The sequence below is a fragment of the Ranitomeya variabilis genome, chromosome 1, assembly GCF_051348905.1.
Source record: "Ranitomeya variabilis isolate aRanVar5 chromosome 1, aRanVar5.hap1, whole genome shotgun sequence".
Classification (NCBI taxonomy): domain Eukaryota; kingdom Metazoa; phylum Chordata; class Amphibia; order Anura; family Dendrobatidae; genus Ranitomeya; species Ranitomeya variabilis.
Window position 1 is genome coordinate 836,382,796 of NC_135232.1, and position 25,218 is coordinate 836,408,013.

The window sequence follows — 25,218 nt, forward strand, 5'->3', positions numbered from 1 at the left end:
TGTTAAATACCTCTGTCAATCTCTGACAGCGGCATTTTAAACGTGCCAGCATGAGTGCGTGTTATTCCATGCACCAATTGGCGAGCCCGTGACGTTATTGTGGGTTGCTGATTGGTTGCTATGACAGCTGTGGGTCTGCTTATCATTACAGACTGAGACTGTGACTGAGCTTCAAATGATACCATGATTTCTGTTATATGCCGTGGCATCACTGTATATAGCATAAGCGATCGGACGATCACAGCTTAAGAACAGTAATAAATAAAAAAATGAAATGTGAAAAAACCCATAAAAGTTCAAATCACCCTCTTTTCTCCCCATTGAAATAGATATATATAAAAATAAAAATACACATATTTGGTATCGCTGTATACAGAAAACTCTGATCTATCAAAATGTAAAAATAATTAACCTGATAGGTAAGTACCGTTAACGAAAAAAAAATTAAGAACATGAAAATTGCATTATTTTTTGGTCACTGCAGTTCCACAAAAAAATGCTGTAAAAAGCAATCAAAACGTCCCATAAAAACGTTGTCTCACCCCACCAAAAAATAGCTCCTTTTACTATGTAGTGGCCATTCTCAGGTATTGCAGCTCAGCGCCCATTGAAAAGGATAAAAACCGAACAGCCCTACCCAGCAACAGCCAGTACACAGTGAACGGAGCTATGTTGCTCAGCTTCGTTTACTGATTACAGTCAGCTGCCACACATAACAACAGATGATCAGTGGGAATATTGATTATCAGACCTATGCTAAGGATAGGTTATCAGTGTAGTAAGGCTATGTGCACGCGTTGAGTAAATGGATGCAGACATTTCGGCACTATTTCTGCATCTCTTGGCAGGAAAAACGCAACTTCAAAAACGCACTTTTTTGATACGTTTTTGCCCGCATTTTCGATTGATTTGAGTGAAGTCAATGGTGAAAAATGCACAGAGATTTGACATGCTGCAAATTATTCTCTACACCAAATCTGCAAGTCAAAAATACTCAACGTGTGTATGACACTTCAGGTTTCTCATTTACTTTGCCGGCATCAGGATTGCTTCAGGTTTTGCTAGCAAATCTGCATAGCAAAAATGCACCAAAAATGCACAAAATCTGCAACGTGTGCACAAGCCCTAATCCTGGAAAATCCCTTTTGACCATGAAATTTTTAAACCACCATTAGTCTTTTCACATAACTAGGACTCTCCATTGAGAATCATGATTAGTACAGAATATGTGTTAGAATTTAGCTTTTTTGAACTTTTTAGGAATTTCTAAATGTTTATACAGCTCTGGCAAAAATTAAGAGACCACCACATCAAAACCCTGTCATGGACAGCCCAATCAAGAGGATGATGGATAGTCACAAGCCATCAAACAAAGAAGAACTGCTTACATTTTTTGCGCCAGAAGCAGTGTGAAAGACTGGTGGAAAGCATGCCAAGACGCATGAAAGCTGTGATTAAAAATCATGGTTATTCCACATAATATTGATTTCTGAACTCTTCCTGAGTTAAAACATTAGTATTGTTGTTTCGAAATGATTATGAACTTGTTTTCTTTGCATTATTTTGACCATTTTTCTTTGTCAGAAAAAAAAATACAAAATTTATTGCTTGGAAATTCGGAGACATGTTGTCAGAAGTTTATAAAATAAAAGAACAATTTACATTTTACTCAAAAATATACCTATAAAGAGAAAGATCACACAAAATGAACATTTTGCAGTGGTCTCTTAATTTTTGCCAGAGCTGTATATGCAAACTGTAAAATGTTATTCCTATTTTATTCAGATCAACAAAACTCAGAGCTTACTAAGGGCTTAGTTCAGTCCCTAGTAGCATTCGTTACAATGTCAGATGTCCCCTTGAGCTGAATAAAAATGCTTTTCATACAAAATTTTATCTTTCAATTATGCCTGTAATTGGCAAAAAATAAAGTCTGGATACCCCCTTAAGACCTCTTTTATACATATTGAACAAAACTATGACAAAAGTAAAAGAGGAGTTACTTGTGGACATTCTAAGCATGTCAAGCTTCACGCCCTGGCCTGTGGGTAAGGCCGGTTTCACACGTCAGTGATTCCGGTACGTGAGGTGACAGTTTCCTCACGTACCGGAGACACTGACACACGTAGACCCATAAAAATCAATGCATCTGTGCAGATGTCATTGATTTTTTGCGGACCGTGTCTCCGTGTGCCAAACACGGAGACATGTCAGTGTTCGTGGGAGCGCACGTTTTACACAGACCCAATAGAGTCAATGGGTCCGCGTAAAACACGGACCTCACACGGACATTCTCCGTCTGGGGTCCGTGTGCGTGCAGGAGACAGCGCTACAGTAAGCGCTGTCCCCCCCACATGGTGCTGAAGCCGGTATTCATATCTTCCCTGTAGCAGCGTTTGCTATAGAGAAAATATGAAGAATAGTGTTAAAAATAAAGATCCATGTGTCCGCCGCCCCCCCCACCCCCTGTGCGCCCCCCCGCTGGTCAGAAAATACTTACCCACTCCCTCGCTCCTTCCTGGTCTGGCCGCGCCTCCTACTGTATGCGGTCACGTGGGGCCGATCATTTACAATCATGAATAGTCGGCTCCGCCCCTATGGGAGGTGGAGCCACATATTCATGACTGTAAATGATCGGCCCCACGTGACCGCATGCAGGAGAAGCCGCGGCCAGACAAGGAAGCAGCGAGGGAGCGGGTAAGTATTTTCTGACCAGCGGGGGGGCGCACAGGGGGTGGGGGGGCGGCGGACACATAGATCTTTATTTTAAACACTATTCTTCATATTTTCTCTACAGCAAATGTTGCTGCAGGGAAGATATGAATCGCAGCTTCAGCACCATGCAGAGTGGGTACCACACGCTCCGTGTGGTACCCACTCGCCATACGGGCGGCACACGTGTGCCGCACGTATGGCCTCCGTGAGTTCCCAGGCACACGGACACGGATAACTCCGGTACCGATTTATTCCGGTACCGGAATTATCTGGACGTGTGGGACAGCCCTAAGCTGGTATCCTCCCCGCAGGTGATTGCCACAGTTATCAATCTGTATCAGATATCACAAGCTACATTTGCATAGAGATAATTTACTTGTAATGTCTGACTTCTTTCTACTCTATTTCATTTTAATCAAGGCATCGTAATCTGTGCAGTTACTATGTGACTCTGTCTTCAACAATCAGACCAGTTAACATCGCATTCATCCTCAATTCTATAGACTAACCGGTGAGAAATTGCATCCATCTGTTGCTGACATTCCTGTCCCACTTAAACAAGTGCAATATAATAAACAGGATGGGGAACAAAAGTACATTGTTTGATGTCTTCAGTCTTCATTGGTAGGATTTTATCCTGAAAGAAAATAGCATTTGGACACGTGAAAAGTGACAATCAGATGAACACCATATGTCCGGAATGAATGAATAACACAATCACACAAGGAATCTTTATTTCTTATCAATAATAATGCCACTGCAGTCACCATCTTCTAGCAAATTGATGGGAATTAATTCATATTACTTCGAACCTTTTTAAAGATTTAATGGGACATATTGATTGTTTGATATTATCTAAGTTTTAGTGCAAATTGGGAATAGACAGTTTTAAAATGAGCCAGATTTATTATGATTCATGTTGTTTGATAAAACGGGAACATGTTTAGACTGTCTATTCTAAGCTTACAGCCCCTTAGTTTATGCAAGAAATTTGTGTAAAAAATTTATATAATTTTTTAGTGCATGGTATTGTACATTGAGCCATTAAGCTTTATAAGCCATTTTCAGTGAAGCCACACACCCCTGACAAACAAGGCACAGAAAAGTAAAATAACAAAAACAGAAATGTAATGATTGAATACCTTGCAGTAAAGAAATAAATAGCAATAGTGCATGAAAATAATATAGGGTACTTAGTTAACATGGTTTTTGATTAACAAAATGCAAAAGCCATCCCTTCACTTCACGGTGACCCTAAAAGGCACAGAAAAGTGTCTAAAATACATAATAAGTATAGTGTCATAAAAGACAGCCATGATTTTATTTTAGGCAAGTTGTGCTAGAATTCTGATGCATTTAGCTTGATAAATCTCTTCCAAATTTTTATGTATTGATAAATTATTTTTAAATTATACATACTACTTTCAACTTTGGTTAAAAATCAGCATAGAAGTTTCTTCAAGGGTTACACTAAAGCTCACTGACAGATTCAATGATAATTCTATCTGCAATCCAATATATAGTCTGATATTTGAAGGCAGTTGAAGCTGGAAAGTCCAAAATGTTTAATGAAACCCCATTGCCAGAATATGATGCACGTCTTGTGTCAGGTGTAGATATATGTGGGTTTAATAGTTGAGCCAGAACTTGACTCTAAAAGTAGTGACCTGAGCTAATTCTGATTGTTGCAGTTTAACTCCATAGGTGTCTGACTGTGGCATTTAAATGGTTAAATATAGAGAACTCCTTCATTGTGTAGTGCCGACGTCCCTGTATGCTTCCTCATCAGGGACACCGACTCACTCACTGTCACAGCCCATGTCCCACACTTCCTCCCCCTGTTGCTGCCCAGGGTCTGTGCACAGCTCACAGATCCCGGGCACTGGCCTTAGAATCCGTGCATGCTCCTTCCTTCTAAATGGGTCAGTGTGCACCGACTGTGAGACACTTATTGTTTAAGGCACCTCCACCTGATGGGAGATACCTGGGCAACATGTTCACTGTGCTATGTTGTACACTTGCTAGTTCTCAGGTCCCCTGTACCTTCCAGTCTGTGCCTTCCCCTGCCTGTCTCTGCCTGTCTCTGCCTATCCCTGCCTGTTCCTGCCTGTACCTGTCTTCTCGTACCTGCTGTGTGTTACTGTATACCTAACTGCCTAACTGTTATGACCCCAATGGCGAGGGTCTCAGAGGAACGTGGAAGTCTGCAGAATACAAAAATCCAGCTCATAGGGCAGTGGTAACTGGGTTGACCATATATCTACTCCTAACGCCAACACTAGAAGTAGCCGGGGATCATTCCTACGTAGATTCTAGATGACACGCGCCAGCCGGAGAATCTAGCTACCCCTAGTAGAGGAAAACAAAGACCTTTCTTGCCTCCAGAGAAGGGGACCCCAAAGCTGGATAAATTTTTGATTGTTTATCTGGATGATATGTTGGTTTTTTCTGATGATTGGGATTCGCATGTGGAGCAGGTCAGGTTGGTCTTTGAAATTTTGCGTGAAAATTCTTTGTTTGTCAAGGGCTCAAAGTGTCTCTTTGGTGTACAGAAGGTTCCCTTTTTGGGGTTCATTTTTTCCCCTTCTGCTGTGGAGATGGACCCAGTCAAGGTCCGAGCTATTCTTGATTGGACTCAGCCCTCGTCAGTTAAGAGTCTTCAGAAGTTATTGGGCTTCGCTAACTTCTACCGTCGTTTTATCGCTAATTTTTCTAGCATTGTGAAACCTTTGACGGATATGACCAAGAAGGGCTCCGATGTAGCTAACTGGGCTCCTGCTGCCGTGGAGGCTTTCCAGGAGTTGAAACGCCGGTTTACTTCGGCGCCTGTTTTGTGCCAGCCTGACGTCTCACTTCCCTTTCAGGTTGAGGTGGATGCTTCGGAGATTGGGGCAGGGGCCGTTTTGTCGCAGAGAGGCCCTGGTTGCTCTGTTATGAAACCTTGTGCCTTTTTCTCTAGGAAGTTTTCGCCTGCCGAGCGAAATTATGATGTGGGCAATCGGGAGTTGTTGGCCATGAAATGGGCATTTGAGGAGTGGCGTCATTGGCTCGAGGGTGCTAAGCATCGTGTGGTGGTCTTGACTGATCACAAAAATCTGATGTATCTCGAGTCTGCTAAACGCCTTAATCCGAGACAGGCCCGCTGGTCATTGTTTTTCTCCCGCTTTGATTTTGTTGTCTCGTATTTACCAGGTTCAAAGAATGTGAAGGCCGATGCTCTTTCTAGGAGCTTTGTGCCTGATGCTCCTGGAGTCGCTGATCCTGTTGGTATTCTTAAAGATGGAGTTATCTTGTCAGCTATTTCTCCGGATCTGCGACGTGTGTTGCAGAGATTTCAGGCTGATAGGCCTGAGTCTTGTCCACCTGACAGACTGTTTGTCCCGGATAAGTGGACCAGCAGAGTCATTTCCGAGGTTCATTCCTCGGTGTTGGCAGGTCACCCGGGAATTTTTGGCACCAGAGATCTGGTGGCCAGGTCCTTTTGGTGGCCTTCCTTGTCAAGGGATGTGCGGTCATTTGTGCAGTCCTGTGGGACTTGTGCTCGAGCTAAGCCTTGCTGTTCTCGTGCCAGCGGTTTGCTCTTGCCCTTGCCTGTCCCGAAGAGACCTTGGACACATATCTCCATGGATTTCATTTCTGATCTTCCGCTATCTCAGGGCATGTCCGTTATCTGGGTGATATGTGATCGCTTCTCCAAGATGGTCCATTTGGTTCCTTTGCCTAAGCTGCCTTCCTCTTCCGATCTGGTTCCTGTGTTTTTCCAGAACGTGGTTCGTTTGCACGGCATCCCTGAGAATATTGTGTCAGACAGAGGATCCCAGTTCGTTTCCAGGTTCTGGCGATCCTTTTGTAATAGGATGGGCATTGATTTGTCGTTTTCGTCTGCTTTCCATCCTCAGACTAATGGACAGACGGAGCGAACCAATCAGACTTTGGAGGCTTATTTGAGGTGTTTTGTCTCTGCTGATCAGGACGATTGGGTGACATTCTTGCCGTTGGCTGAGTTTGCCCTTAATAATCGGGCTAGTTCCGCCACCTTGGTTTCGCCTTTTTTCTGCAACTCTGGTTTCCATCCTCGCTTTTCTTCGGGTCATGTGGAGCCTTCTGACTGTCCTGGGGTGGATTCTGTGGTGGATAGGTTGCAGCGGATCTGGAATCATGTGGTGGACAACTTGAAGTTGTCACAGGAGAAGGCTCAGCGCTTTGCCAACCGCCGCCGCGGTGTGGGTCCCCGACTACGCGTTGGGGATTTGGTGTGGCTTTCTTCCCGCTTTGTTCCTATGAAGGTCTCCTCTCCCAAATTTAAACCTCGTTTTATTGGGCCTTACAAGATATTGGAAATCCTTAATCCTGTATCTTTTCGTCTGGATCTTCCTGTGTCGTTTGCTATTCACAATGTATTTCATAGGTCCTTGTTGCGGCGGTACATTGTGCCTGTAGTTCCTTCTGCTGAGCCTCCTGCTCCGGTGTTGGTTGAGGGCGAGTTGGAGTACGTGGTGGAGAAGATCTTGGATTCTCGCCTCTCCAGGCGGAGGCTTCAGTACCTGGTCAAGTGGAGGGGCTATGGTCAGGAGGATAATTCCTGGGTGGTCGCCTCTGATGTTCATGCGGCCGATTTAGTTCGTGCCTTTCATGCCGCTCATCCTGATCGCCCTGGTGGTCGTGGTGAGGGTTCGGTGACCCCTCACTAAGGGGGGGGTACTGTTGTGAATTTGCTTTTTGCTACCTCTAGTGGTTACTAGTTTTTTGACTCTGGTTTTTCTGTCATTCCTTTTATCCGCACCTGGGTCGTTAGTTAGGGGTGTTGCTATATTAGCTCCCTGGACCTTCAGTTCAATGCCTGGCAACGTAGTTATCAGAGCTAGTCTGCTGTGCTCTTGTCTACTGATCCTGGTTCCAGTTATATCAGCTAAGTCTGCCTTTTGCTTTTTTGCCCTATGAGCTGGATAGAAGCCCCCCACAAATAATGACGGTGAGGTAAGAGGAAATGACAAACACAGAAATGAACCAGGTTTAGCACAGAGAGGCCCGCTTACTGATAGCAGAATAAAGAAAGGTAACTTATATGGTCAACAAAAACCCTATCAAAATCCACACTGGAAATTCAAGAACCCCCGAACCGTCTAACGGTCCGGGGGGAGAACACCAGCCCCTAGAGCTTCCAGCAAAGGTCAGGATATAGATTTGGAACAAGCTGGACAAAAATACAAAACCAAAACAAATAGCAAAAAGCAAAAGGCAGACTTAGCTGATATAACTGGAACCAGGATCAGTAGACAAGAGCACAGCAGACTAGCTCTGATAACTACGTTGCCAGGCATTGAACTGAAGGTCCAGGGAGCTAATATAGCAACACCCCTAACTAACGACCCAGGTGCGGATAAAAGGAATGACAGAAAAACCAGAGTCAAAAAACTAGTAACCACTAGAGGGAGCAAAAAGCAAATTCACAACACTAACTATACCAGCCATACCAGCCGGCACCTGCCATTGCCTGCCTGTACAACAGTAATACCTGTTTGCTGTCACCAGTACCTGACTGTATATCAGCCATCCCCACCAGCACCTGCCATTCCTGTGTTCCTGCCATGCTTGCTTGTGCCAGCTGAATTTTCTTTCTGGGCCATTCCAGCTTTCTGCCCCTTGGGGGTCAGCTGCTGTGCGACCGAGGTCCGACCTGGTGAAGAACTTGGTGTCGATCTGTGGCCAAGTATAACCCCACCATCAGGAGTCAGGTGTTTACCTGATTATGCCCCTCCCAGCTCTCTTTGGACCATGGCACAGTGGTTCGACCACTCCCGATAATCCCCAGGGAATCTTCTGGCTCTACATCCTGGCCACTGTTATGATACGGTGACCCTGGAGCTGCATGAGACTATCTCTGGAGTAGGTGGTACCTGTACTGACCGCAATCCTAATACTGACACCGCAACTAGAAGTAGCCATGGGATGTACCTAACCAGGCCTAGACACCTCGACCCAGCCGGAGGACTAAATACCCCTAAAGATGGAAATGGGAAATCCTATCTTGCCTCAGAGCAGAGCCCCAAAGGATAGGCAGCCCCCCACAAATATTGACTGTGAGTTTAAGAGGAAATACGTATACAGGCAGAAAAAACAGAGTTTAGCAAAAGAGGCCCTTCTAGCTAGATAGAAAGGATAGGACAGAGTTCTAAGTGGTCAGTATTAAAACACTGGAAAATTCCAAAGCAGAAAATACTATATACTACATCTAACTAAAGACATAGGATGTATATCTGCATCTCCAGAGAAACCAGCATGACAGAAAAATCCAAACAAGTCAAGCTGGACAAAAACACAATAGATTGCACTGCACATAAAAGCACACTGCATGCATGCTACAGAGAACCAAAACAAGGCACTCATCTTAGCTGAAATGACAGCAGGGCAGTGGAGCCAGACAGAGATGAAATCCCTCCAAGATACAATGGACAACTGGCAGGGATTGATGGATCCTACAAACCTAAATACCTAATAGAGCTGCAATAAGCAGAAACACCTGCCCTGGCCTATAATCCAGAGACCACTGCACTACCACTAACAACCACCGGAGGGAGCCACAACAGTACCCCCCTTGAAGAGGGGTCACCGAACCCTCACCAGAGCCCCCAGGCTGATCAGGACGAGCCAGATGAAAGGCCCGAACCAAATCAGCAGCATGGACATCAGAGGCAAAAACCCAAGAATTGGCCGTAACCTTTCCATTTGACAAGGTACTGAAGCTTCCGTCTCGAAAAACGAGAATCCAAAATCTTCTCAACCACATACTCCAACTCCCCATCAACCAACACAGGAGCCGGAGGATCAACAGAGGGAAGAACGGGCACCACATATTTCCGCAATAAAGATCTATGGAAAACATTATGGATAGCAAAAGATGCCGGAAGGGCCAAACGAAAAGACACCGGATTGATAATCACAGAAATCCTATAAGCACCAATAAACCGAGGCTTAAACTTAGGGGAAGAAACCTTCATAGGAACATGACGAGAAGACAACCAGACCAAATCCCCAACCCGAAGCCGGGAACCAACACACCGACGCAAAACGTTGCGCCTCTTCCTGAGACAATACCAAATTGTCCACCACATGAGCCCAAATTTGCTGCAACCTGTCCACCAAAGAATCCACACCAGGATAATCAGAAGGCTCAACCTGCCCTGAAGAAAAACGAGGATGAAAACCAAAATTACAAAAAAAAGGCGAAACCAAGGTAGCCGAACTAGCCCGATTATTAAGGGCAAACTCGGCCAATGGCAAGAAAGACACCCAATCATCCTGATCAGCAGACACGAAGCATCTCAAATAAGTTTCCAAAGTCTGGTTGGTTCACTCGGTTTGGCCATTTGTCTGAGGATGAAATGCGGAAGAAAAAGACAAATCAATGCCCAGCCTAGCACAAAAGGCTCGCCAAAAACTAGAAACAAACTGGGAACCTCTGTCGGACACAATATTCTCCGGAATACCATGCAAACGAACCACATGCTGAAAAAACAATGGAACCAAATCAGAAGAGGAAGGCAACTTAGGCAAAGGCACCAAATGAACCATCTTAGAAAACCGGTCACAAACCACCCAGATAACTGACATCCTCTGGGAAACCGGAAGGTCTGAAATAAAATCCATAGAAATATGCGTCCAAGGCCTCTCAGGGACCGGCAAAGGCAAAAGCAACCCACTAGCGTGGGAACAACAAGGCTTAGCCCGCGCACAAGTCCCACAGGACTGCACAAAAGAACGCACATCCCGCGACAAAGAAGGCCACCAAAAAGACCTACCAACCAAATCTCTGGTACCAAAAATACCAGGATGACCAGCCAACACAGAACAATGAACCTCCGAAATCACCCTACTAGTCCATTTATCAGGAACGAACAGTTTCCTCACTGGACAGCGGTCAGGTTTGTCAGACTGAAATTCCTGAAGGACCCGTCGCAGATCAGGGGAGATGGCAGAAAGAACCACCCCTTCCTTTAGAATGCCGACCGGTTCAAGGACCTCCGGAGAATCAGGCAAAAAGCTCCTAGAGAGGGCATCAGCTTTAATATTCTTAGAACCCGGAAGATACGAGACCACGAAATCAAAACGGGAGAAAAACAAAGACCATCGAGCCTGTCTAGGATTCAGCCGCTTGGCAGACTCGAGGTAAATCAGATTTTTATGATCGGTCAAAACCACAATGCCATGCTTGGCTCCCTCAAGCCAATGTCGCCATTCCTCGAATGCCCACTTCATAGCCAACAATTCCCGATTGCCGACATCATAATTACGTTCAGCAGGCGAAAACTTTCGGGAATAGAAGGCACATGGTTTCATCAAGGAACCATCAGAATTCCTCTGAGACAAAACGGCCCCTGACCCAATCTCAGAAGCGTCAACCTCAACCTGAAATGGAAGAGAAACATCTGGCTGACGCAACACCGGAGCAGAAGTAAATCGGCGTTTAAGCTCCTGAAAGGCAGAGACAGCCGCAGAGGACCAAGTCGTCACATCAGCGCCCTTTTTCGTCAAATCGGTCAGGGGTTTAACCACACTGGAGAAGTTAGCAATGAAATGGCGATAAAAATTAGCAAAGCCCAAAAATTTCTGAAGACTCTTCACGGACGTGGGCTGAATCCAATCAAGAATGGCCTGAACCTTAACCGGATCCATCTCTATAGATGAGGGAGAAAAAATAAAGCCCAAAAAAGAAACCTTCTGCACTCCAAAAAGACACTTAGACCCCTTCACAAACAAAGCATTGTCACGAAGGATCTGAAAAACCATCCTGACCTGTTTCACATGAGACTCCCAATCATCGGAAAAAATCAAAATGTCATCCAAATATACAATCATGAATTTATCAAGATAATTCGGGAAGATATCATGCATGAAGGACTGAAAAACAGATGGAGCATTAGAGAGCCCGAAGGGCATCACAAGGTATTCAAAATGGCTCTCGGACGTATTAAACGCAGTTTTCCATTCGTCACCCTGCTTAATACGAACAAGATTATATGCCCCTCGAAGGTCAATCTTAGTAAACCAACTAGCCCCCTTAATCCTAGCAAACAAATCAGAAAGCAAAGGCAAAGGGTATTGAAATTTGACCGTGATCTTATTCAAGAGGCGATAATCAATACAAGGTCTCAAGGAGCCATCCTTCTTGGCAACAAAAAAAAAATCCCGCTCCCAATGGTGAGGAAGATGGCCAAATATGCCCTTTCTCCAAAGACTCCTTAATATAACTCCGCATAGCGGTATGTTCAGGCACCGACAGGTTGAAAAGTCGGCCCTTAGGAAACTTACAACCTGGAATCAAGTCAATAGCACAATCACAGTCCCTATGCGGTGGAAGGGAACTGGACTTGGGCTCATTGAACACATCCTGAAAATCAGACAAGAACTCTGGAATTTCAGAAGGGGGGGAAGAGGAGATTGACATCAAAGGAACGTCACCATGAACTCCCTGACAACCCCAACTAGTCACAGACATAGATTTCCAATCCAACACCGGATTATGTACCTGCAACCATGGAAAACCCAGCACAATAGCATCATGCAAATTATGCAACACCAAAAAGCGACAATCCTCCCGATGGGCTGGCGCCATGCACATGGTCACCTGTGTCCAAAACTGGGGTTTATTTTTAGCCAAAGGTGCAGCATCAATGCCCCTTAAAGGAATAGGGTTCTCCAAAGACTGCAAGGGGAAACCACAATGTCTAGCGAATTCAAAGTCCATTAAATTCAAAGCGGCGCCAGAATCTACAAACGCCATGACAGAAAATGACGACAATGAGCAGATCAATGTCACAGATAACAGAAATTTAGGTTGTACGGTACCAATGGTAACTGAACCAGCGATTCTCTTAATACGCTTAGGGCAGACCAAAATGACATGAGAAGCATCGCCACAGTAAAACCACAACCCATTCTGACATCTGAATCCCTGTCGTTCAGCTCCAGACAGAATCCTATCGCACTGCATAGGCTCAGGTATCTGCTCTGAGGACAACGCCACAGCATGCACAACTCTGCGCTCACGCAGGCGCCGATCAATCTGAATGGCCAGAGACATAGAATCGCTCAGACCAATAGGCGTGGGAAACCCCACCATAACATCTTTAACAGATTCAGAAAGATCCTTTCTGAAAATTGCCACCAAAGCATCCTCATTCCATTTAGTCAGCACAGACCATTTTCTAAATTTCTGACAATACAATTCTGCTGCTTCTTGACCCTGAAACAGGGTCAACAAGGTCTTCTCAGCATGATCCACAGAATTTGGTTCATCATATAATAACCCTAGAGCCTGAAAGAAGGCTTCTACATTAAGCAAGGCAGGATTCCCAGATTCCAGGGAAAATGCCCAATCCTGAGGATCGCCACGCAGCAGGGAGATGACTATTTTAACCTGCTGAATGGAATCACCAGAAGAACGAGGTTTCAGAGCAAAAAACAGTTTACAGTTATTTTTAAAACTCAAAAATTTAGACCTGTCCCCAAAAAATAACTCAGGAGTAGGAATCTTAGGCTCTAAAACCGGAGTCTGAACAATATAATCGGAAATACCCTGTACCCTAGCAGCTATTTGGTCTATACGAGAAGCTAATCCCTGAACATCCATGCTAGCACACAGCTCCTCAGTCACCCAGAGGAAAAGAGGGAAGGAAAGACAAAAAAGACTGCAGAAAAAAAATGGCTCAGGACTTTTCTTCCCTTCTTCTGAGATGCATTTAACTCATTGTTGGCCAGTTGTACTGTTATGATCCGGTGACCCTGGAGCCGCATGAGACTATCTCTGGAGTAGGTGGTACCTGTACTGACCGCAATCCTAATACTGACACCGCAACTAGAAGTAGCCATGGGATGTACTTAACCAGGCCTAGACACCTCGACCCAGCCGGAGGACTAAATACCCCTAAAGATGGAAATGGGAAATCCTATCTTGCCTCAGAGCAGAGCCCCAAAGGATAGGCAGCCCCCCACAAATATTGACTGTGAGTTTAAGAGGAAATACGTACACAGGCAGAAAAAACAGAGTTTAGCAAAAGAGGCCCTTCTAGCTAGATAGAAAGGATAGGACAGAGTTCTAAGCGGTCAGTATTAAAACACTAGAAAATTCCACAGCAGAAAATACTATATACTACATCTAACTAAAGACATAGGATGTATATCTGCATCTCCAGAGAAACCAGCATGACAGAAAAATCCAAACAAGTCAAGCTGGACAAAAACACAATAGATTGCACTGCACATAAAAGCACACTGCATGCGTGCTACAGAGAACCAAAACAAGGCACTTATCTTAGCTGAAATGACAGCAGGGCAGTGGAGCCAGACAGAGATGCAATCCCTCCAAGATACAATGGACAACTGGCAGGGATTGATGGATCCTACAAACCTAAATACCTAATAGAGCTGCAATAAGCAGAAACACCTGCCCTGGCCTATAATCCAGAGACCACTGCACTACCACTAACAACCACCGGAGGGAGCCCAAAGAGCAGAATTCACAACAGGCCACTCTCTGACCTTTATCATGAGTTTTCCACCGGAGAGACCAGCAGAACAAGATCATGTCCTATCTACTTACTGTAATGACCTACATGGATAACTTGGCATCTGCGGCCGCTTCCTTTCCTGCTCAAGCTGCAGCTGCCTCAGCCTTGAATCTCCAGACTGCCAGCTATGTTCCTGGTTCGGGACCCCATCTGTCTGTTCCATCTCATTATGACGGTGATCCTACACTGTGCTGAGGATTCATAAATCAGTGCACATTGCACTTTGAGCTCTTGGAACACCAGTTCTCTTAAGATCAGGTCAAAGAGGCATTCATTATGTCTCATCTTAGCAGTCAAGCTCTGGCATGGTTTAATTCTCTGCAGCATCCTCCCTCCTCAGATTGCACCAGGGAAACCTCACAGTTGGCCAGTACACTGTCTGATTCCCTACTCTGTGCCCTGAACTCATCAGAACATCGAGGTGCTGGTGACCACCAACTGGAAATGTCTTGCCAGGATAATTAAGGATGACCTAGCTGGTCGTGATATTACTACCTTGTTGGATGACCTGGTGTCCGTGTCCACCCGGATCCACATCAGGCTTCAAGGAGGTGATCAGCGAGAGAAGATCTATGCTCTTGGTCCCTACCTTTGAAAGGCTGATCACGCCATGGATCTCAGCTTCAACATCCTCCTCTGAATCTATGCAAGTTGATGAAATGAACTGCGGTAGCCTCGAACATCAGATTCACTCCCTCCTACCCAAAGAAGCTGGGAAACTCTAGAGCCTATGGTCAATGGGAGAGACTATCCTGGTATAGAATTACTTCTTTCCTCCGCTGACTCTGTCAGTGTCCATTTCCTGTGGCAACACCAGTTTCATTGAATCAGCCTATCTGGACGCTGGTTCCGAAAGAAATTTCATACAACAGGCCATGGTGTATCAGTATCAGATCCCCATTCAATGCCTCCAGAGTCTATTAGTGGTATCATCTTTATCTCCAAGCCAGTGGAATGTTTTTTATCCTTTTATGTGTTACCAGGTTTGTCCCAGCCTCTACTCCTAGGCCTACCTTTGATATATGCCTGTCCTAGATTGGAGATCTGGAAAAATACTGCATTGGGGTAAGTAGTGTCATGAGAAATGCCTGTTCCACGTTCGACCTGCTCGACCTTTGGCTTCGCCATCTGGCTTGCCTCCTGATTATTGGGCATTCATGGATGTCTTAGATAAGGAGGAGGAGACACTACCACCACACAGGCCGTAAGACTGTCCCATAGATCTTCTTACTGGTTCTTCTCCTTCTCGAGGCCATATCTATCCCTTGTCCTAGGCAGAGACCTGAGCCATGTCCCAATATATCAAAGAGAACCTTGCCAGAGGATTTTTCTGGAAGTCATCCTTCCCAGCTGGAACAAGATTCTTCTTTTTTAAAAATAAGGACAGCTCACTCTGTTCTTGTATCAATTATAGGGGTCTCAACCAGATAATGATCAAGAATAAATATCCCCTGCCAGTCATCTCTGAGATGTTTGATCATCTCAGTGGTTCCGGAGTTTACTAAGCTTGATCCATGGGTAGCTTATAACCTAGTCTGAGTATGCCAGGGGGACAAGTAAAAGTCTGCCTTCAATACCTGGTATGGTCGTTATGAGTATTGTGTAATGCCCTTTGGGCTCTGCAATGCCCCTGCTGTCCTCCAATAACTGGTAAACTGTATCTCTACCTTGTGTGGTAGTTTACCTGGACAACATTCTGGTGTTCTCTTGCCCACATACAGGAGGGATGTCCGCCAGACTTTGCTGAGATTGAGGAAGAACTGTTTGTACGCCAAGTTTGAGAAGTGCGACTTTGAGCAAACCTCTATTCCCTTCTTAGGATACATCATCTCTGAGACTGGACTTAGGATGGATCCCGAGAAAGTTTCTGTGTCCTGATGTGGCCTCAGCCTAATGGCCTGAAAGCTATCTAGTGGTTTCTGGGATTCACAAATTACTACCACCAGTTCATTCCACATTTTTCCTCTCAAACTGCTCCAATTTATGCCCTGAGTAGTAATGGTGCTAAAAATAAGGTATGGATTCTGGAGGCTGACAGCACCTTTTCGTCATTAAAACAGACCCTTTTTCTCAGCTCCTCATCGACCTAACAGTAATAAACAGTTCTTCTTGAAGATTGATGCATCCTCCTCTTGGGCCAGTGCCATTCTTACTCAGAAATCTCCTACGGGGCATATGGTAACCAGTGGTTTCTTTTCCAAAACTTTCTCAGCTCTTCAACACAACTACTCAATAGGGGATCAAGAACTGTTGGTGATTAAATTGGCTTTCGAGGAGTGGCACTTTCTACACGAAGGGCCGTTTCATCCTATAATTATTTTTATGAACCACAAGAACTTGGCTATATGCAGTCTGCCCAGCACCTAAATCCATGCCAAGCCAAGTGGTCTTTGTTCTTTGCACACTTTGATTTCTGGCTGGCAGACATGAACAGCAAAGTGGATGCTTTTTTCAGGTCCTTTCTGTCTTTTGACCAGAAGTAGGAGCCTCAGCACATCATTGAGCCCTCAAAGTACTTGCCAGTCCCTGCACCTGTCAGTACCTGTCTTCCCGTACTTGCTGTGTGTTAACTGTATTCCAGCCATGCCTGCCAGCACCTGCCTGTCTCTATTCCAGCTGTACCTGCCAGCACTTGCCAGTCTGTATATCAGTTGTGCCCGCCATCATCAGCCTGCACTTGCCAGTGCCTGCCTGTATACCAGCTGTGCCTGCTAGTGCCTGCTAGTGCCTGCCTGTAAAAAGCCGTACCTGCCTGCACCTGCTAATGACTGCCTGTGCCTGCCTGTATACCAGCCGCCAGCACCTGCCATTCCTGACGTGCCTGTTTGTACCAGCTGAACTTTCCTTCTGGGCCTTTCCAGCTTCCTGCCCATTTGTGGTCAACTGCCATGTGTCTGAGGTCCGTCCTAGTGTAGCACCTGGAGTTCATCTGGAGCCAAGTCTAACCCCACAATCAGGGGCTCTAGTGAACAGTCATGTGTTCACCTAGTTATGTCCCTCCAGGCTCTCCTTGGATCACAGGATAGTTGTTCAACCATTCCTGTTTCACATCGCTCACACTTTCTACCCACTCCCCCCACCCCCAGGGCAAAGGTATTGTTATAATGATACTTGGAGGATGAAATAACTTTCATTTTATAAATACTGCTATACCTATGTATTGTAGTCCATTGTACAAGCAATTGGAAGTTCAAGTCCCAAAAAAATATTTGCCAGAGTTCTAAAAATGTAAAACATTTATAAAAAAAAAGTCCAAATCAACTCTTTTTTTCATTTAAAGAATCTAAAAATAAAAAATATATAACATTTGTATTCATTCTCACCAAGCAAAGGATAAAAAGTGATAAAGTCAAATTAAATCCATGGTATCAATAAAAAGTACAGGTTGTCTTGCAAACAATAAAAACTCATATTGCTGCACATGTCATAAAATGGTAACATAAACCATTTATTGTAATTTTGTATTTACTAGAAACAGTAAAATAATAAAAATATACATTTGGAATCATCATAAACATTCTTACCTGAAAATCAAAGTTACAAGGTCATTTTTACCATACAATGCAATAAAAAAGTTCTAGGTAACAACAGTGGAATTGCAGTAATTGTTCAACTCTAGTCCATTTGCTGTTTTCCAGTACATTGTATGGCAAATTAGACAGTACCATTCAAAACTACAATTTATTCTCCCCAAAAAAACCACAAAGAAAAATGTAAGTTTTGGAAAATATAGAGGAAAAAAACAGCAAAAATTAAAATTGGCCATAGCACATCTCTAAAACTTAAAAAAAAAAATATATTTTGTACATATGTTAGAGAGAAGGGCCAGGTGTGAAGTAGATAAAAGTCCAAGTAACAGCACAAAAGCTAATATCTTGGAGAACCCATATGGTAGTGAACCCTTGTGCTTCAGGAAGGTCTGTAACAAAGTCCTTAGATATTTTATTCCAACATTCTTGTGGAATAAAGAGGACCAAGAGGCGTATGATGAGAAACTTAAATTAGGTGCATTGAGTGCATGATGCTACAAACTCTTTTCATCCTGTCTCTAGGTATGCCACCAATAGAAGCAGGAGAGAAGTTCAGCAATTTGCTTAGCTCCAACTTGAAAGGAGAGGAAAGAAAAATGGACCCAAGATATGACCTTTTACCAGAAAGCTTTGGATTTGAGGGATCATCCCTTTGTAGGAGCATTAGATACCGTAAATAACAGAATTTATTTGGGTTCAGTTACTTGAGAAGTGTCAGTTATATCAAAAGACCTGGAGAGAGGATCAACCCTGTGCTTTCTTATGACAGAACAATAGGGAAAGATGAATGTGAACCGTAAGTAGAAATGTGACCACTGAGGTTGATGAGGATTCAGTCCATGAGCAGATTGAAAATAATCAAGATTTTTATGGTCTCTATAAACAGTCACCGGAAACTTAGTTGTTTTTAACAGATGTTGCCATTTCAAACCAAAGTAAGTTTTATACTAAAAAAAAGCCCTCAGTCCCCAAAAGTGAACTTCCATTCTGAAGGAGAGAATTTTCTGCAAAAGTAGCAGCAAGGATAGTTTCAAGATTCAAGAGTGCTTTGTGAAAGAACTGCTCCTACACTTATTGCAGAGGCAGTACCAGGAAAAAACGGCCAACGTTTGTAGCAGAGGAAAAGCTTGAAGGCTTGAATGTGTGAGTTCAGCCAGTATCTTGTATTAGTGCCCTTATGAGTGAGAGCTTTAAGAGGAGAACATTAAGGGATGTCATAGTGTCATCAGAAAAAGGCCTACTAGATTTTTGCGTTTACTTGCATTACATATATTTTTTTAAATAAATGTGCTTTTTTCATGTTACAATCTTTATTGAAAAATAAAATAGTAATCTTGCTATTTTCACAGGTTTTCACAGATTTTTTTATACCCTTACTTCCTGTCTTTTCAGAAAAAAAAGTTTTCATTAGATTTCTTATCAGAAGCAAGATTACAATGACAGATAACACCTTTATACACAGTTGTTAACACAAGATCCACCATTTACAAAAGGTGCCAATGACCTTTGCACACGCATAATAGTTGCTTCAATATAAAAGATAGGGTCAGAGTCGCCTTGTTACAGCTAATCTACATGTGAATTTCCTGGAACCCAAAGTCAGAGTGTAAAATAGCTAATTTATAGCTAATAGCAAAATTTATATTTTACATTTTTTAGAAAGATTGTAATTTGGGGAGAAAAAAAATATTGACCAGTTTTTTTAAGAAATTCAGTACTGTGCAAAAGTTTTAGTCTGGTGTGGAAAAGATGTTGTAAAATGTCAAGACACAGCTGTCGCGTGGCTCCTTCCCTGTCCCTAACACTAGGAGGTGCCCTAACTCGCCCTACTCCCCGGGATACTTCTCAAGGTAAAGATGCCGGGGCCTCCACCCTTGCCTTATATCCTGAGTTAGCCTTCCGTCTGTTCTCTTCCCCCACCCAGGGAAGAGGGGTGCTACTGTGCACCCTAGTACACCATCCCGACAAACAAGGCAACACAAACAAAGGTTAACAGAAAACTACCAGGCATACAAAATATTCACTCACAAAGAGGAATGCACTGGGGCGTGGAGGTATGGGAATAAATCAAAATAGAGAATAGAGATGGATATGGAATTACCATACATACAAACCAAGCAACAGTCACAGATAACTCCACCAACTCTCCTTCTCATAAGAACACCTCTCCCTCCGTTAGCTATGCAGCAAATGCTATCTCTGACAAGAATTTGTATCAGAGACCAGATTCTAAAGGGGAAAGGAATGGCTAACTGAGCTCAGCTGCGAGCACACAGATTTCCAACATGGCCGATTAACCCCTATTCGGCCAGAAGGAATAAACCCCATTACATAAAGTAAGAATGTTTTCAAGTCTAGTTTGTGGTTGGAGTTGGCATTTGGAGATTTGTTCAGGCGACTGTTGTTTGGAGTTTTGGTTGTGTGCACATCCTCATGTTCTCCTATTTGGTTTCTCAATCCTTAAACTCCCCTGGGTTTCACTCTGTTGTTTGGCGATTATATTTTGTATGATTGTCATTTTCATTTATCCCTGTCAGTCTTCCCTTGTTTGTCTGGTTAGTGTTATCCTAAACACTTCGGCTTCCCACAGCCCTGGGTTTGGGAGGGAACAGAAAAGGGTTGATATAGGATCATACCAGGGCACGTGAACACGGCATCTCCACCTTCAGCAGTAATCAGGGGGCCGGGATATACTAGGGTGCCCCTAGTTCTAGGGACCTGGTTGGTGCCCACAGACACAAGGCACAGTGTGACAGTAACACACACCTGATCACGGTATTTGAAATACGTGTCAGTAATTCTTATTTGAACTATGAAAATAAAGTAAGCATCTCGGAGTAGCAAAACAGAGTGTAGGATTTTACTTTGAATGATTGTCCATAAAGCAGATAATGGCCCAAATTGAACAAGACTAGCGGTGTTCACACAGGTCTTGATGAGGTGGTGTGTTGCTTATGCTCTTAATTAATCAATTGTTATTCAGTCATCGCTTACCGTTGCGCCCCCCATTTTGGCGAAGCTAGATGAAAGTGGTGTGAAGCCACCAAAAGTTGCAAAGTTTTTGCAACTTTTCCAAGTGATTTACACCACAAGTTTAGTTTAATCGCTTTAATTAATCAGGGCCCATATTTCCAGGGGCCTACCTGCTAAAAGTATTGGTCAGTTCTTTAACTATAAAGTGGGTACAATTAAGGACCAGGTTCTTGGTTCTTTTCAAAGCACAGATTACTTAAATTACTGACAGAGTGCAATTATTTTCCATTGCACTGTACAAACATTATCATCACTGCCACCACAATCTAAATTACTTACCAGTATGTCTTCGCAAAGACATCAGATGAACCCTTTGCAGATGTTGTCCTTGGTGGGATTTGAACCCAGGACGCCAGCTCTGCAAAGCAACAGTGCTAACCACTGAGCCATCATGAATATTCACTTACTTAACCCCTTAACAGTAGATAACATACATATCCATCATGATGATAACACAGTATAACCTCTGTACTGCTGCAATCAGTTACAAAAGCCCGACTTAGATACACAGGCTCCTGTTGTAACTGTTAAGATCCATTTTCATTGGTGTCTACAGATCCTATACAAACCTATGTGTTCCTGTGATAACAAATCCTGTGTAGTCTGATTCCGCAGTCGCAGTCTTACCTGCCTCCAACGCTCGGGTTGCATTTACCAGTTGTGTCTGGTCGATTGTTTTATGCCAACTAACTGTGCACTTTCTTCACTGGTCTGGCATCCATAGTCAATATCAAAAAATACTGCATGCCACATGTTTTAAATGGGCTCAAGAACCAATCCGATACAACAAAAGATGATGGTAACAAGTGGGAACAATTTCATTAAAATCTATTACATCAGTTCTGGCATAAGTGTTCCTCCTATACTTCACCACTACGCAATATAAAGTAAATGGACAGCTTAGACTTGTTCGACACACTTTCCCCCCAGTTTAGGTTACAAGTTTTTTAACCAACCTTTATTATATTTGCAAATATTACAGAGCTTCAGAAGCACAAATGACAGCCATGTCATCATACTGTGAATATATGACCCCTAGTGTCTATACTCATTATTACAGTATTGGTAACAGGAAAGAATAGAATGGAAATTCATCGAAGAGTAGACATTAAAGGGATCTCTGGTTGCGTTCCCACAATGAGTTTTTGATGCTGCGTATTTTCGCTATGCAAAAAACACAGCGCCTTATATTTCCAGGAAAGACTATGAGATTTATAGAAAAATATCATACCCACTGTGCTTTTTTTAAGCAGAGTAATCTGACCTCCGGTGTGTTTTAAATCTGTAACATGTCAATGTCCTTTACTGGGTACGCTGAGTTTTACATGCAGATTTTTTCCATAGAATTAGATAAGATGCAGAACATCTGCAAGTATAAAAAAAAGCACTAAAAATGAATGTAAACCGCAAATGAATGTATCAGTAAAGTTTTACCAAAGCCAAATAACTGGTAGTAACAAAAAAAAAAATGACATCTCAAAAAGAGACAAAAACCGCACTGTCAAAAAACACAATAAAACGCATAAAAAAATGCACTGCAAAAACAATGGGAAAAAAAACCAAGTAACCTAATTTACCCAATAGATGCAGAAATGCTGCAAAAATACTGCATCAAGGACTCTCCAAATACTCATCATGGGAACGTATCCTTCGTAGTAGTCTTATATTCAGAAAATGGAATATGAAAGGGTTAAACATTTTTATACTTTAACTTTAAACCTGCTTACCATTTTTGTACCATGGCACCTCAACTTCTTCTATAGGCATGCAAAGAAGCAGCGTTGGGGGTATATTTTACTTTTAAAAGAGAAAATGTGTAAAAATAAATAAAATGGAAATATCATTCTGTTTATGTAGGGTTGTAATAGATTGATTTATGCTGCACCGATTTATAGTAAAGATCACAAGCTTCTGTGAGGTATGTTGTTCTAAAATCCTTATACATGAATATACAATCAGTCCTAAGAACAGTGCTAAGTGCCTAACACCTACTAACCTTATATTACCATTGCAGGAATCAGGGCTGCAAGCTTGGGCAGAAACATGAGCCTAATATCCTAACTCATTGTGTCATTTTATCTTAATTTAATGGATTTCATAGCTCTCCAGCGATGGTTAAACTCCAACTCCCAGCCTGCGGAAAGTTGAAGACAATTGTCTTTGAATAATAATAATAATAATAATAATAGTAATTAAGATAATGATGTTGCTAGAAAGTGTAGAAATAAGGATAAATAATAATAATTACTATTATTATTATTATTATCTTGCATAGAAATATGCAATACATTAAATCTAATAATAATCAAAAAATACCTTCACCTATATACATTGGTTATTTATTTATTTTCTTGAATTTCCATAGATAAATATTTAGAATACTGATATGCTGTAAAGTGTAGAAATAAAGATAAATAGTAGTAATAATAATAATAATTAGGATACTAATGTTGCTAAAAAGTGCAGAAATAAGGATAAATAATAATGATTATCATTATTATACTGATGTCACTGTAAAGTGTAGAAATAAGGATACATAGTAATAATAATAATTAGGATACAAATCTTGCTGAAAATTGTAGTAATATAATAAGGATAAATAATAACAATAATTAGGATCCTGATGTTGTTGCGAAGTGTAGAAATAGGGATAAATAGTAGTAGTAATAATAATTAGGATACTGATGTTGCTTAAAAGTGTAGAAATAAGGATAAATAATGTTACTAATAATAATAATTAAGGTGGTGCTGATGTTGCTGGAAAGTGTAGAAATACGGTTTACTAATAATATGAATTATTATAATAAACCTGCATAAAAATATACAATACATTCAATCTAATAATCAAATAATACCTTCACCTACATACATTGATTGTTTAAATTTATTCTTTGAATTTCCATAGATAAAAGTCATATAATCACATAAAGATTCTGTATTCTCTCCTCTAAAAAAAATGGAAATATTCAGCTATTGAAATTAATTGCTGGAGAAGCTAAAAGATCCACATAGAACTCAGAACACATGCCCCACCAGGAAAAGAATCATGGAGCATGGGACTTGTTGCATTCTAACTTGAAAGTTTCAGTCAAATGCTATTAGTCATGGGCCTGGCACATACCCAATTCCATGAAGAGGTTAATTTATTGTGGATTCCACAATGGTGTGAATGATAGAAGACACAATAAGAGACCATAAGTGAGAACATAGATGCAACTCTACAATAAAATCAAGGGTTTGTTGTGTCTTTACTGAACACTTATAGACAAAGAACAAAGTGCTGAAATCATAATAATAAGATGAAGAAAATGCAAACAAATATACAAACAATTGTTACTATGTTTCTTTGATCTCTCCTGAGATCGATAGTCCATCAATATTAATGATTAATATGCTCATAGGTGACTGAGCCCCCAATGGATGGAGTCACCATGAAGAGTTCTGCTTGTGTTGTTTACAACAAAAAGTGCAAGATATATTTATACTTCAGGCTTTCATGAAGTCCATGCTTTCCTCTTCCAAAGTTGAGATACTTCTTCTATAAATTAATAGCAGTTAATATCTCCATGTAGTTGTAGCTTAAAAAGAACGTCCCTTATATATCACATCGTAAATCTTATCATACAAAAAGCTGCATATTGGAATATAGTGGAACACCTTCTGCCAAGGAGCGGCCTCCCCCTTCACTTCTGTAACATAGTCATGAATACTAAGGCTTGTGGGATTTTATGGAAAGTAGGATAGGGACCATTAGAAAGTCCAGATCTGAGGGGAGTAGGAAGAGAGCAGATGCTAGAGAGGGGTCATGTGGGCCCTCCTTCACCTTTCTCCTGATCACAATAGAAGGTTACTCTACATTTACACATTCACAGTGCATTAACCTCCTGCCATTTATTTACAAGAGCCTTGATTTAGGGTCAGTCCTTCCATAGAGGTGATAATAACGCATCAGGCCCTCAGTTGGCCATTGGGCTATGGGTAAGCTTGAGAGGGTTAATAATTATAATAATAATAATAATACTGTACTCTGTGTTCATTCATTGGCTTACAGTTTATAAAAATATATATACATCTGATAAAATAAAAAAAAGTCTTATCTGGTCCTGATAAGTACAGGTGCAGTGCTGTCAGTCCCATGCATCCCACCACTGCTGTCCTTCACTGGTGGCAGGAGCACAGTCCTCTAAGAAGAGCTGTCATTCTCAGACTGTTGGTGAAGCAATGAGCTGTTAGACTTGTGTTTCTTAAGGAGCTGAGTGATCTTCTCATCATCTGAGTTAGGGTCCAGAGGTTTGTTGTAGTCATCATCCTCATCTTCATTGTCTGAAGCCCCTTTTAGTCTCTCAGTCTCAGTGTCCTGCTTCTTCTTGGCA

At 42.4% G+C, this 25,218-nt stretch overlaps 1 protein-coding gene across 1 annotated transcript in view; it reads right to left on the bottom strand.

Moving 5' to 3' along the window:
- Window positions 1-24,075: 24,075 nt before the first annotated feature.
- NKX6-1 (NK6 homeobox 1) overlaps window positions 24,076-25,218 on the bottom strand; it is a 6,649-nt gene continuing 5,506 nt past the window's right edge. Inside the window, exon 3 of the mRNA XM_077260593.1 lies at window positions 24,076-25,218. This exon is cut by the window's right edge and continues 59 nt beyond it. Coding sequence (XP_077116708.1) covers window positions 25,029-25,218 — 190 coding nt within the window. The 3' untranslated portion in view covers window positions 24,076-25,028.